The sequence below is a fragment of the Protopterus annectens genome, chromosome 1.part0 (assembly GCF_019279795.1).
Source record: "Protopterus annectens isolate FY-2018-M chromosome 1.part0, PAN1.0, whole genome shotgun sequence".
Lineage (NCBI taxonomy): Eukaryota > Metazoa > Chordata > Ceratodontiformes > Protopteridae > Protopterus > Protopterus annectens.
In genome coordinates this window covers 1,541,001,789-1,541,016,903 of record NC_056725.1, presented here as the reverse complement: position 1 = coordinate 1,541,016,903, position 15,115 = coordinate 1,541,001,789, and the positions used below count along the sequence as shown (strand labels likewise).

Genomic DNA, 15,115 nt, shown 5'->3' with positions numbered 1-15,115 from the left:
CATTTTTGCCTCATGTCTTTTTTTGGTCTGTTCTCCTCGTGTCTTTTTTTTGGTCTGTTCTCCTCGTAAAATTTGTGGTTTCCTGGCAAAAGGCAGGCTTTTACAATACCTTCAGTGTTGCGAAGACTTGTTAGCTCTCATTTCGGAAAAGAAATACTCTAACTCCACGACAACGACACTTCTTACAACCTCATGCAAGTACAGAGCAGCATGACACACGCCTGCACAGTACTTTGTTGTGAGGAAGTGCACCCTGCTTGCTTTAAAAAGTCCATTTTCAGCATGGAAAAAGTGACACACATTTGATGTTAACATTGTTAAGGAAACATTTTGGTGCCTAATCCGAATCCTAGTTTTGCCTTTTAACCATGCTGTTCTGCATTCATGAGATGAAAAGTTGACAACTATAAACCTCAAACAAGAATATAAGCTTCTCACTGTTTCACATCCCCAAAAATATAGTCCAACCTTTTAAATGTCCAAAGCGGCACTTCTTTATAAAAATGCTGGATTTTGCAGGACAACCCCTAACTTATCGGCACAAGTACGGCTTGGAAAACAGCCATTTATCCTGTTGGAAATCTGGTTGCGATAACACGCAAGTACCAAAAAACTTAACAGACGTATGCATGCCAAGAAGAACTATTACCAAGAAAACAAAACTTATTAGGTTACCTTGCAAGCATTAAACGTGGTTGCAAACATGTATGAAAGGTGTAAAGTTATCCCTCACAGCCTTGCCCTTCAATTCACACTGACAGCAAATGCTCAAGCTGCCAATTATGTAACCAGCAAAGACCAACATATAAATTTTTAAAATTTATACTATGAATAAGGTTTCCAGTTCTGAATCCAGAAGTATATATTAGTTGAAGACCTCTTAGCATTTCAGCAGAACGCTCTTTGGACCGCTTTATAGTGTACTCTCCAGCCACGTGATACAATACAAATTACAAAGAAATACAGAATTTCTCTCTCAAAGGCTCACTGCTTTATTAAAATTGCTTGGTGCACTGCACCTGATAAATGTCCGATTTAGATTGCTTTTACAGAACAGACAGCAGCAATAATTTTAAGCACATTTTTTGCTACATTTTATTGCATTTTTCCATTTTCTGCTATATTTACCCCCCCCCCCCCATTGTGGTAACAAACATTTTTATGCCTACTGAACCCCAAAGACCAATGGCAGTTAAAATGCATTTTTTTTTGGTTACTTTGAATCATTATAAGCATCTCTAACACAGCATTCATGCATTATTCCAACAACACTTAACAGGTCTGTTTACACTAACGCGGAATCACATGTCTGCAGGTTGAACCTTCAGCCCTTTGCCTTTTACCTGCAAGATACCATTTCGGATAGGACGCAGCTACCTTAATGTTCTCCATACCCCTCAGTTTAGCAAAATGAATTATAAACACATAGCCCCAATATCAGAACTTTGTATATTTAAAAAAAAAAAAAGTAATTTCACTTAAATATGCACCAGAAAAAAAATTTACTTCTAAACAAAAACATCTGCAGATATACATCTCAACTGTTTCTGATTTTGCTGAGTATACCAGATTATCTCAAATTTTTGCCCTATCTCTTGTAAATTTTTTGATTTTCTGGCAAATCACCAAGGGCTACAAATCAATGCTAGAGTTTCATAGTTTATATTCTTCACAAAAAAATGCATGTTGATGGCAAATCTGTTCTTTTATTAACTTTTTTAAAAATGAAGTAAGAATTAAAATTGCACCTAGTTTGGGGCCTTTGTTCCTGCCACCCATTAAAAATTTTGGCCTTGTCCAGAATAACTTGAACAAAGAAGCTGACAGGTATTGCTGCAAAAGTATTTCGAATATTACATCATGCAGACCGCATGTTTCTTAATGGGTAGTCTAACTGGTTTTAACCTCTTCAGAGTCAAAACAAACTACAAGGGCAGCAACTGCAATGCAATGTAAAATAGGTAATTTTATACAGCAGTGTAGAGCTACCAAGAAGAAGCCAGAATATTACCAACTGCATGAAACTGGATGAAAGCTGCAACCAAAAAAGAAGACACTGAAGAGAAATGCAAACCAGCTTAAATAACCATTGGTTTAACAAATGGTGCACCAAGTTCACAAAAAAAAATCACAACTGCTTTATCAACCAAAAGCATCACTACAACTTTTCTTTGGTTCATAGTCAAGTATTAACACTAGCTGCCCTTGTGGGCCGTTACAAGCCTAGCCAATTTCCCTTCCAAAGCTGAGAATCAAAGTCTGTACCTTGCATCCGTGAGGCAAGTACCTTAACCACTAAATTATTAAATCCCAACCCAACTGCTTTGCATTTCTTACCTTTAGTGGAGGAGTGAACGGATGCAGCTGGCCAGTACAGCCACAGCTCAGGCCAACCAATGACAAATGCATGCATCATTCTAGGAGTAAATCTTTATTTGCAAAGCAGCAACTCATAACAGTGGAAGCAATACAGATACTCAGCATGTTAAGCATTCAACAATGAATGTATGAACAACAATGAGAAAGGCCCTTAACTGTGCATGGATTCTGAGATAAAATAACTTGGAGAATTTCCTTTTCTTTGGGGTACAGTGATCTCAAACTTACTAAGCAGCAGGGTATTAAGGAATGTTGTCTCTCACACCAAGGATGTGGGGGAAGACACATTTAGTGACTTTCAATTTCCACTGTATTCCTGAAAATCATGCACCCCACTTTTCAGGGATGAAAAATGTTAACCATATCATGCAGCTTGTAATGGCAGTACCCTGCCCTATGATGCACTACAGTGCCAGAAACATTTCAGCACGGTAGTGGAACACGCCACTAACACGTTCTTCAGCACTGAGATGCAAGGGTAATATCTGCTATGTCATGAACATATCTACTTCTTAAAGTTCTCTCAAATCAATTTTCTAAGCATTAGACTCCATCTTTTACAGAACTCTAAAAACAGCTCTGACAGTCAAAAATACCTTGTTAGAAACCAACTGTGTTGTTAAAAACGAACTGTCCAAGTTTCTGAGCTCTGCAGCACAACACTTTTACTATCCCTTTTCTTCTTCATATTTTCACAGTTTTTTTATAAAATCAGATTTCTGGGAAAATTAAGTACATTTTCTTTTCTGCACACACTAGGTACCAAAAACATTTCAACACTACAATGATATGCTAACATACTACAGGAGGAAAAAGACAGCGGAAGATGAACAAACTGCAGGAAGTGAGTCACTTCCTACACTTACAGTATACTACAATTTTCTCACTAAAAACAAATAAGCAGAAACTATCTTAACTGCTACATAAATATGCATAACAGTAGATTTTATATTAAAAAGGTACATTCACTCACATCATACAGATGAAGAACAGTATTAAAAAGCACTTGGCACTGCTGAATTCTGACCTGCACTTCTCTATGTAAAGCAGCAGTAATATGTGAGGAAATGTTAAGGAAACTTCCTTCCATTGCACTCTAAAATGTTTTACTAGATAATGGGTACAATTGTACTGGGAGGTATGTGTATCTGGGCTTTGTTTTTTTGTTTTTTTTTACACACACTTTTGATGTACATTTTCCACTTTTCTGCCCTGTGTTAATCTCCCATTATTTCATTTTGATAAGAAATGTGATTTCTATGTAATGAAAGCAAAACCCTGGTTAAGTTTACTTATATGAATAGATGGTAGTTACTCTTCTGGAAACTTACAATGAGGAAATGTCTGAATCATAAGCTTAAAAAATGCTAAAGATTTATCAGGTTGAGTAGCTGCCTTCACCAGACTAAATCGGAGTTTATAACTTCAATCTGCAAAAATCTTGACACAATTACTATGATTAGGCAAAGTTACAATTAATCATAGAAGTCTAAGGTTAGACAATCAGAATAAAATCACCTGTGTTTGTGAAAATATTTTTGGTTTGTACCAAAGACGTACCAGTGCCAATTAAGAAGCGATTACACTGTTTAGTATGTAAGAGGGGGCATTAGTGATGGAGACAGCAGCACTAAATAGCAACGCTAAGTATTACACAAACAGAAAAGCCTCTCTATCTGCCATCAAGGTGGAGCAACACAGTGCTCCTCCAATCGCCTCCTCACCTTGACTACAGAAATAAGTGGCAAAAGAAAATGGCAGACTGCAGCAGAGACACAAAGTAAGAAACAATTAACAACAGTTAAGTTGTATATATAGTGTAGTAAATTCTACAACTCAAATACAAAATAATAAACATTCAGATTTGTACAGACCATATAAATATGCTTTATTTTTCTATACAAATCTAACAAAAACTGATCTACAGCCTCAAACCAAGGTCGTCCAAAAAATGCACTCAATTACAATTAATTAAAAATATGTTAAAACCATTACACTTTAAGAGGACCCAGGCATATAACAAAGCTCTCCAGGACATATACTCTTAAGCCCTTTAGGAACAGGTTTCGTACCTCAAAAATAAAATGACCATCCAGCCTTCTCCATTTTAATTTCATTCTGGGATATATTTCCTACAGCAACAGAAACTGTTCTATTGTTCTAAAAAATATAAAACTGGACAAACCGCCTTCAAGCACGCCCACAAAATTTAATTTGGTTCCTTCTGCAGCAGTCCCTCACATCCTCCTCTATTCTTGTGCATATTTGCCTTACCCCATATAACCAAACTGGGGATTAGCACAATGGTCAAGGTGTTTACCATGCATACACAAACTACAGGGTTTGATTCTTATATTTTTTCAATGAGGGTTTGACATAAAAGTTAAGGTCTTTACCTCACAAACTACAGGGTTCAATTCTGACCTCTGGTTATCTTATAGGCTTGTAACAGTCTGTAGACCGACAGTCTAGTATTCACCTTTGAAGTGCAGGTAATTTAATACAATACCAAATCTGAGTACTATGTGAAACACCTTTCATCTGAAATATATGACTACCGATTATCGCTAGAGCCATACTAATTGCATATAGTGATGTCCACACCTGTACAAAACTAGTCTCCCCGTCTGTACAGAAACTTTTCTTTATCACTTGTATATTTCTGCTCAAAACCCTTCCCGATTTATACAAGAAAGGAAAAGGATTTTGAGCACCATCTCACTTAATACAAGGTCAGTAAACAACAGTTTTATATTTATACATAATGTGGGTGTATATTTATATGTATATATATATATATATATATATATATATATATATATATATATATATATATATATATATATATATACACACACACACACACATATATATATATATATATATATATATATATATATATATATATATATATATATACATACATACATATACATACACATGGCCGACTGAGATGTCAATCACAGTCATCCATTCGGGGAGGAATGCAAGTCTCAATTCAAATTTTTAATTAAAAAAAAAAAAAAAAAAAAAAAAAAAAAAAAAAAAAGTGAACATCTCCAGCATGCATTCTCTGAGCTTAACTATGAAGCTAAATAAAAATTCAGTTGGTGAAACTTCTCAGTACTAGTGCTAGCTACTGTGTATGTAGTTGTTATGTGCAGAACATGAAGTAGTGCAGCTCTCTAAGACAGAATGGCAGAAAGAAAAAAAGTTAAAATGATAAAAATGATTTTATTTAGCTAGAGCATCTTCTGCGTGGAGACATGCGTAAATGGGCGTACCTTTGTTGAAGGTTGCACGTCAGGGCTGGTAACTCGGCATGCAAAAATCAAGTACCAATCATTAGCGGACCGGAGTTCCGCTGTGGCGACCCCTAACCGGGAAACGCCGAAAGACACAAACAATTTCAGAAATCAGGCTATCTCAGAAAGATGAAGATTCACGAGAAATACAGCCATAAATATTTTATTGCTTGTATATATAAAAAGCAGTGAAGAAAATAAATACAATTACACAAGTGGAAAGTTCTGTTTGGAGTATATCAATATCCTAAGGGTCTGACAACCAAATTAGTTTGTCATTTTTTCCCACACCTACTTTACCATATTCAGTGCTAAGAAATAACTAAAGCCTTAAGAACCAACCACAGATGGCACCAATCAGCCCAATGCAGGAGAAACACATGCACACACCTATCAACACTTTGGAGAATTGCAGATTTAGGTAATGGCATGGCTCCAGGATCTGGAATAAACTTTGAGAACCTATTGAAAACCCACATGATAGAGAAGGCATCTTGGCATGGAACAAGCAGGGATGTGGAAATTTATGAGATAATGGCAAGTGCTGCATCACTATGCTACCTACGGTTGTTCAAAGCAAAATTATCCCGCTGGGTTTCAGCTGCCTCCTTCAAACTAAAGCTCAGATGAACTTGTTGGGCAGGAAACAGTTTTTGAAGTCTGCTCCTTTTGTTCCTTTAAGCTAGTGTCCATCAGTTTTTTTTTTTACAGTGTGTACAAAAAAAAAATCATTCAAGAAAACGTACGTTAAAGGTTAAGCAAACGTCTTATTAGTGGCCTGACACTGAAGAGGTTTTAGGAAACATTTTAAACAAATTCTTTATCAAAACTATATAATTTTAATTCAGTCAATGCTGCTTCTACTACATTAGCCCAAAATATACAATTTAAAAATACAGAAAAAAAAATTCATTACTGGGAAAAGGAATTATTTTCCCTAAAGTGGCAAGCATTCATCACGAAACCAACAAGTAGTCCTCATCTGTGAGATATGGAAAAGTTTCTTAGAGAAAAAAATGTTTTTTTTTTGTTTTTTTTTTTTTGCTGGCAGGGAAAGAGCCAGAACAATTTCTAAACTGCAAGCTTTGATGTGTTCTCAGACATACACTATCTTCCATAAGGGCAGAATGACACAGCACACTATCCATACCAGATTTATCTCTGTATCAGATATTAGAAATGTTACCCACTCCCCATCCTTTCATCTTCTTATCCCTAAAATCTAGGAGAGGCTTTTATGGGTTTTCTTCCCAAGGACAGAAGATGTTAAACTATTAAGTAATGTTTTGTCTGTCTCTTAACAAGTTAGAAGAGTTCAGACAAAGAAACAGAAAATACTGAACCTGAATGCCAAATGTGCTGGGTTTTACTAACTCTGACAGCAAAATTTAAAGGGACAGCCCTGGAGATTTTTTGTTTTGATTCTGGTCTTTATTTACATTTTCAGTCTGGCTTTCTGAGCATGTCCCAGCTTTGACTGCAGGTGTTGAGGGGAGGGGTGCTTACATGACATTTCACTGGTCTTAGTCAAATTCCATCTCCAACGGCAGTTGTACTTATAACAGCTCTCAATGAGTCATTTCATTAGCTTAACCTGTGCTTTTCATTCTAAAATAAAAGTAACATTTCAGGAATTTTACTTCATTTGCTGCTACCTTGCAGGAAAGAACATAAACAATGCAATGCTAAAACAGTAAAATATTAGTAAACAGTTTTCTGTTCATTTCATATTTTATTTTGTGCAGATTTCTGAATGATAGCCAAGTGCTACGATATTATGCATGACCACCACTTGCTCTGTAGAAAGCATCAGAATAATACAAGTTTCAAAACAGCAGCAGAAGCAGTCTATTTTTCATGTTTTGTTTTTTTTTTTATCTCTGAATACTAGCAAAGTGTAATGGTTTTCTAACCTGCTTAAAAAAGTGTGTGTGATGCAAACAAAAGATTAATTTTAAACACTGCAGTCCAAAACCTACTGTCACAGTGGGGGCTGTACAGTACGGCAACCTGGGATAGTTACATATACTAATTCTGAGATTACTTTAATCCAGATTAGAATCGATAGGCTGCTAAAATTTAATATGAATTCACTAAACTGTACTAAATTTGACTATACTGTTTGCTGTGACATTGAAATTTATTAACCCACCAGATGCGCAGTAGCAAGCCCCTCCCAAACCCCACCTGTGAGCATGTTGCTTACTACACCCACGGCTCTGAGCATGCAGATTGCCGTACCCACCGCCTTGTAATAGAAATACACATTCATATCTTTTACTACAGCGCTCAATAACCGAAGGTAAACAAACTTATTAACAAACCCTTCATCCAGATCCACTCCTGGAGCGTCCTGGTACTCTGACATGACTAAAAAAATTTTGAAACAAAGTGTCAAAGTCATGTCCATACTTAGATCTCCACATATACTCGTATGAACGCATTATATAGTAAATGAACATCACAGAACATTTTGCTGCCATTGTTCGAGAAGTGTTAAGAGAAACTTGCATGCTAAGGATGTGTTAACTGCACTTGTAATAACATGTTATTGAATGGAAAGGGCATTACTTTATTATAACACCTTTAGGTAGTCTTTGTGGTTAATTGAGCTGTTTATAACAAACAGTAAGTATTAGCACTGTGTGTCAATGGATAGGGATAAATAAATAAATGGAAATCTTTAGTGTTCTGTGGTTAATCGGCCTGTTTATAAGTATAACAAACAGTATAAGCATTGCGTCAATCACGGCAGATTGCCGTTGTTAATCCACGCCCAACGGCATGTCAATCACGTCAGACACGCCCATTCCTGCGCGAACTCAACGGTGGGTTAATACACTTCAATTACGCCCTGTTTGCAGTTACGCTATGCAGAATAAATAAAGGAAACAGAGCTGCACAATTAGGATAAACCTTTTGAAGAGTTCATAAAAATAAACACAGAGTCTTGCCTAACAACACCCACCACAAAACACACACAAAAATGGGTAATCTCCAAGTGTAGCACCTCACAAGATGTGCAGTAGCAAATCCTGCCCCGAACACACCTCCTGCCCAAACCTGCATGAATATTTATTTTGCTCCTGCCATACCATTAGTTTTAGTCAAACATGTAACCATAAGCATTTTAAAGAATAATGTTGAAATTCCTCTTGCTGGGCAGTGTCCTTTCCTGACACTTAAACAGGATGCTGCTTGGCAGCCCTCAGGCTATCCTTCTCTTCGGGAAACATTCCAAAAAAAGCATTGTAAGCTGTATGTTTTTTTTTTCCTGCTCTTTTTATTTGGAGTGGGAGCTTTGCAGGTATGTCTAACCATCTTGCAAAGAATGAGTTGCTCAGCCAAACTGCTACATATTTGACATGGAGCTTCGGTTGTACCACCCTATCGCATTAGCGTTAGGGGTCTACCAGCATCTCTGTTTTGCTGTAACAGGTATATTTCTATACTGTTAGAAACGATTACGTTACAGCAGAGGTGCCAGCATGTAAAAGCTTGCCGTGATAAAAATACTTACCTAACAAGTGCAACAATAAGTAAACTGAAAGACAGCTTGATTATGAACATGAGTTTCAGTGGCAGAAGTACTAATCATACAGAGCCACCAGCAGGCTGAATAACATATTTTTAAACATGGTAATGTTTTCCATTTCCGTTATTTTCTGTTGTAAACATATCATAAAAAAGGCGGATGTTATTTCCCGAACAAAACGGTAGCTTGAAGGGCCAGCAGTAAGTGACTCCATCAGAATCTGGTTGCGATAATACGCAAGTCACCGGTGGGATAAAAGGCCGAAATCGGGCATAGACTTTAAAATAGCGCTCGTATAAAGTTTGAAAGCTGCTAGAATAATAGTGCTTGCTTTAGCATGCATTTTCTGAGGAATATCATCAAGACTGAAGCCCAAATGCCTGTCACTTAGTGAATGCAGTCATCAATGACTTGCCAGAATCCACAAATTTTACCATAAACTGTATGAAAATAAGAGAGAAAATTCTGGGCACTTTAAGGTATGCATGCTCCACGGTAGTTCCGTACTGGTGTTGTATTCGGTATTTTATTTCTTTCACTATAGTTCTACACACTATTTATTAAGTATGTAATGTTGTCTATGTAATGTTTTTAGCATACGCAACTTTCCCCTGCCAATCATGTACATCACGCCCACTCCACGCCCAAAGCTGCGCAGAACTGAGTGCGATGTACTATACTTGGAGATTACTCAAAAATGTAATAACTTTGTTGCTTCCAGTGATCAGGGACTGAAACTTTTGACAGGAACTGAACATTGTTAATTGTGTTCACCAGAGGGAATGAAACAGGGCTGCATAAAGTAAATTGAAACCAGTAGGGTCGGTGATGACATGGTAAGTGGTGGTGACAACTGGGAGGTATCAGGACAAGTTTCTTTCGTTCAGAATTTTAGGCTCTGGGATTGTTCCTTTACTTTGGGGGAGCGTCATCTATTGAGATTTGTGACCTCATTTCTATGAAACACTTTCACCCATAATACATTCCTGGATTAACAGTCCAGTTTAAGTGTTTTTAATAAGGTAGACCTTTAAGGAATGATCATCAAAGCTACTTGTGGAGAAAAACTCTCCAGTACAGCACATATTCCTGCTTCTAAAGTGTCTATAACAACCTGAACTGGGACAATGTACTGCAGTGTGGATGGCACACACAGACTGTATGCAGCTAACATTTCCAGGCGTCAAATGAAGGCTAGCAAGGGAAATGGCATTAAAAAACACAAAAAATAAATCTCCAGCGGGCTAAACCGAGAGATATGAAGTACAAATATGAAAACAAAATGGTTCAATGAACCACGCAGACAGTTTATTGTATAAAACAACAAGCATCACAGCTTTTAATTGCATTCCAACTTGAAAAAGTGTTTGTGAAAACTTGAACGCTTGTTGTTTTATACAATAAACTTTTGTGTTGTTCCTTGAGCATTATTTTTGTAAAGTAAGTGGAATCAACTGCTGAAAACCATCAGTCAGCTGATGGATTACTAAAAAAAAATATATATATATATATATATATATATATATATATATATATATATATATATCCCAAACTTATCATTAAACAACTTCCTCACACAGCCACACATTAATTTCAAAGCACACTTATGAATGAAATAAAACAAATAGTATGTTACTTTTCTAGCGCTACAATGTACCTCTGAGGGCTCTGGGCACTTTACAATTGAAAGCAAATCCACATCACCTGTGCTTCAACTAATTAATATACCGAGATTGCAATGGAACCTCATGACCGTGCCTACTATTGTAAAATGTGACTGCAGCAGCTCTCTTGCCATGCCTCCATCATACCTTGGTGCACTGCCAAAAGAATTTTTTTTAAGCAGTGAAAAGCTGGTGAAAATAAGTTAAGAATAATGCTGTTTGATAAACAATTGCTGTGCTTTGTTTATTGTGTGCATTACAAACTTCACACATGTAAAGTACTGGCATATATGCGTTCTCTCTGTGATTTTATATATATATATATATATATATATATATATATATATATATATACACACACACACATATATATATATACATACACACACACACACACAAGTATGAGCCATAAATTTATAAACGTGCCCAAAGTCATAGCTATACGAGAACTCAATGACTTTTTTCCAGAAAAAAAGATCACGTATGTAAGTACACTTCAGCCTTAATAGTAGGGACAAACATTTCCTTTTCTGTACTGGTTTGATTCAGCCTGTGGAATTTTACTTAAATGTTTTAAAATAAACAACCAATTTATTAATACAAAAACATTTTTCCAAATGGTTTATCACTCTTAAAATTTACAATATCTAAATAAGAGAGCAGCAAACTACAGTCGTTACAATAAAACAAAGCAGCTGTACCTTCCTAAATTGTAAGATGTGGTCGTGTTGTCACTGAACAGCTGTGGTGTGGGGAAAATAAAAGCTAAAACCGCGGTCTATATCAACAGTCCACAAGACTTTTGCTCATCATGAAACGGGAGAAAGTTTTATATCTTCAGACAAATAACCCTAAGCTACTCACGGTCTTAGATGAACAGGAAGGAAATGCTTTCCAGGAACACACTGAGTTTGGCTAAACCCTTCGGGCTATGTGCAATTAAAAAAATGAAATTGCAGATTTGCATCATCACTGCCCTTCTTACCTTAGTCCTCCCATTGATGATATAGCTTCCAAGTTTGTTGGCACAGTACATGATAAGTTCGTCAATTTTAGACAAAAGGATCCCAATATTTTCACAGCCAGGTTCCTTCCCTTCCACCCATGCTATCTGGTCTCCCCTAATGTTTTTAGAGGGGATAGTCCTTTGGCTGACAAGCTGACCATCCCTAAACTTGCCACTCCGGTTTAGCATCTCCACGTCTGTCAGAATACGGGACCCGAGTTCTTCCCCAAGGAAATGATCCTTCACACAAATGCCATAGTAGGTAAGGCAGGGTACAACGTATTCCAGGGCTAGCCGCTGTGGGTGCACACGACTGACCCCATTCTTAACAGGTCTCTGCACCACATGGGTACTGAATCCATCTGCTTTGGTACTGCTGTCATTCTCTACGCCCTGAGATGCTGCTTCACCGCTGTCGTTCCCTCGTCTTCTTTTACAATTATCACTGCAGTAGCTCCCTGTACATAAATCCTCCTCCGTCTTATTTACAAGTCCCGTGTAACCTGGCAGGTGCTTCACGCTTTCGCCGTCCCCGTTAACCTCAATCCAGTTTCTTTTCAATGCCGGCGTCCCTTCGTTCAGTCTTAAAACATGTCTATCCAAAAGAAAGCTTCCTGCTTCGCAAGACTCGGAATGACCCCGCACGGGCTCTGCCCCGCAGTCTTTGGTGATCATGCTCGGAGTAGTACCCGCTCCCTTGTCACGGGCAGACTCCTTCTGCTCGGTGTCTGGTGCCGTTGTTGCTGCCGGCTGAACCGCTCCTGACAAATCCGCTAGTACTGCTGCCCTGATCTCACAGTCTGCGGACATGTAACCTTATAAAAACCATTAGCATACTCGTCAGTCGAATCCGCTGCATTATTTTTGTAGTAATAAAGTAAAACAGAAATACTCTGATGCCTTGTCCGTGTCACTCCAACAACTATGTAGTCCGACCGAACTGTCGTTCATAAGCTTACGTGAGTCTAAAATGAGTAGAGTGACTAGCAGTATCCGGGGCCGCCGGCGGCTTAATAAAAGTCCTGAGGTATCGGTACTGCTAATATTTAAATTAACCGAATACCGTCGGCGGCCCCTGAAGCTTACACAAATTTGTAACAAAAATTAAAACCCTTTCACAACCAGCACCTTAACGCTGTGTTACTCAGATGGGAGTTGTTTTCCATTTTTTTCTGTAGAAAGTGACGTTGAAGTTAAAATCTCGCGTTGTCTCAATTCATCCTGTTAAAAGCAGTCGGTCAAGCCTAGGTGGTTTCGGTGAAATGTTTTTGTAATTTGAGTTTTTTTTTTCCACCCAAGACAAAAAAGGTTTTGGTACCTGTAGTTTCTGATGTCATGTTATGTATGTGACAAATAATGTGGTAAAATGTATGGGAAAAGTAAATGATCTGGTTGTTGGAGCAGTAGTGCTATTACGTTGTTCTGCTTGTCTAGGAGAGGGCATAGCCGTATTCTACCAAATCTATGCTTTACACCTGCCAGGAAATCGTGTTTTGGCGAGTGTTTGTCAGACACGAGTCATTCTGGGAGCCAACCCATTTCTCAAGTATATTTTCCCAAGCTGTTTACTGCGTCACTTGGATTTCCTATTTGCATGTAAACTTTGCTGTTAAAATAGTATTTTGTTTCTTATAATTTGTATGCTGAGAGGCATGAAGTTTGACCATTGAGACAGCCTGATGAAAAAAATCCCTTGCATTTCAGCAGAAGTACACAAAGCACAAGTCTAAGCATTTTATACACAAAAGTAAAAAAACGGATCTGTCCTCCATTTGCACACAATTCTCTGGTGAAGGTACAGTTATTTGACTTAAGTATACATACTATTGCAGAAATTAACAAAAACTAGATTCAGGGAAATTATAAAGTATACAATGCAGGAAACTGTGCAAATATTTGTTTTTTTTCTTGTTTTAATTTACTCAGTATAATTTTAGATCACTGTGCTTATTTAGTGTAATAGTTCAAACAGGTTGGAAGAACAATATGAATGTCATAAACTATGTTGTATCACCTGCAGAACTTTATGTATTTGCTTATGTATTGAATTTAGTACATTACATTATTGCTGTTCAAAGCACATTTACTTACTGAAATGGTAAAAGGCTTTTGTCAAGTTTTACCAGTTCCAAATGTGTCAGTCCTAACCAGATCCCATTCCATGTATACCAGTTTCATACATCTTAACTGTCCAGAATTTCCAGGTTTTTGCCTTATATTTTTGGTCTGTTCCTAATAAAAATGTAATATATATATGTATGTGTATATTATATTTATGTACACTGAACCACCTATGAAGGACTAGGGTCCCTTGCATAACGTCTTCTCTAAATGACATGATAAACAACCATATTGGTGTTACTTTGCTTTCTGTCCAAGATGTTTGAATTCTTCCCATAATGGACTGTGTGCCTCTACAATATAACATTTCAAATTTGCCCTGTCCTTAAATTTCTTCTCTCATTTCACTTATTATAGCATTCCCTGAATTATTATTTCCTTTTTCTAGCTTTGAAAACAGTGTCAGCAATATTTAAAATAAATATTTTGATTTTTATTAGTTGCAAACTTCTAAACAAATATTTGCAGCCATTTATTGGCTTTAACTCAGAATTCTGGCTAAATTACTAAATTACTCTTTCATAAAGGCAAGCTTGAAAAATCTACATTGGAGGGAAAAATAAGTTTAATAATCTAAGTGCAGTAAAACTTTTCCCGTATTCTGATTAGTTCTTTTGTGTTTTCAGCTTCTCTAGACATTCTGAATGTTATACTTGCACTCAAGCTATGTTTCAGCCATAAATGTCAAGTTTCTTGTGATTCGTGCCTGTACTCATTGGTGAATAGCAACTAACATTTTCCTTCTTTTTTTCTTTGCATTATTAATTTTCAATAGCAAATAAAAATGTGAATTAGTCTCCAGACACTTATTTATAACAATAGTATGTTTAGCACACCACAGCATATGTACATCCTTGGCCACTATATATGTATGCCCCTTAACCTCTTCCATATTAGATAACTGCATGTCTGCTCACTCTCTGTATGCCTCTGCCGTCTTTCTGGTGTTTCATAAATTATGATGCCACTTCAGTTACTCAGACTCCTGTATCCATCACTCACATCTTCCCTGAGGAGCCTCCTGTTTCCAAAAATTTAATGCCCCAACACTAAGGAGGTTTTTGTCTAATAATTCCTCACTGGGCGTCTTTCTCCAGTAATTTCT

The 15,115-nt window shown here is 37.1% G+C and overlaps 1 protein-coding gene across 1 annotated transcript in view; it reads right to left on the bottom strand.

Moving 5' to 3' along the window:
• LOC122798894 (prolyl hydroxylase EGLN3-like) overlaps window positions 1–13,092 on the bottom strand; it is a 588,939-nt gene extending 575,847 nt beyond the window's left edge. The window contains exon 1 of the mRNA XM_044067999.1: window positions 11,869–13,092. Coding sequence (XP_043923934.1) covers window positions 11,869–12,699 — 831 coding nt within the window. The 5' untranslated portion in view covers window positions 12,700–13,092. The remainder of the gene's footprint in view (window positions 1–11,868) is intronic.
• Between the last annotated feature and the right edge of the window lie 2,023 nt (window positions 13,093–15,115).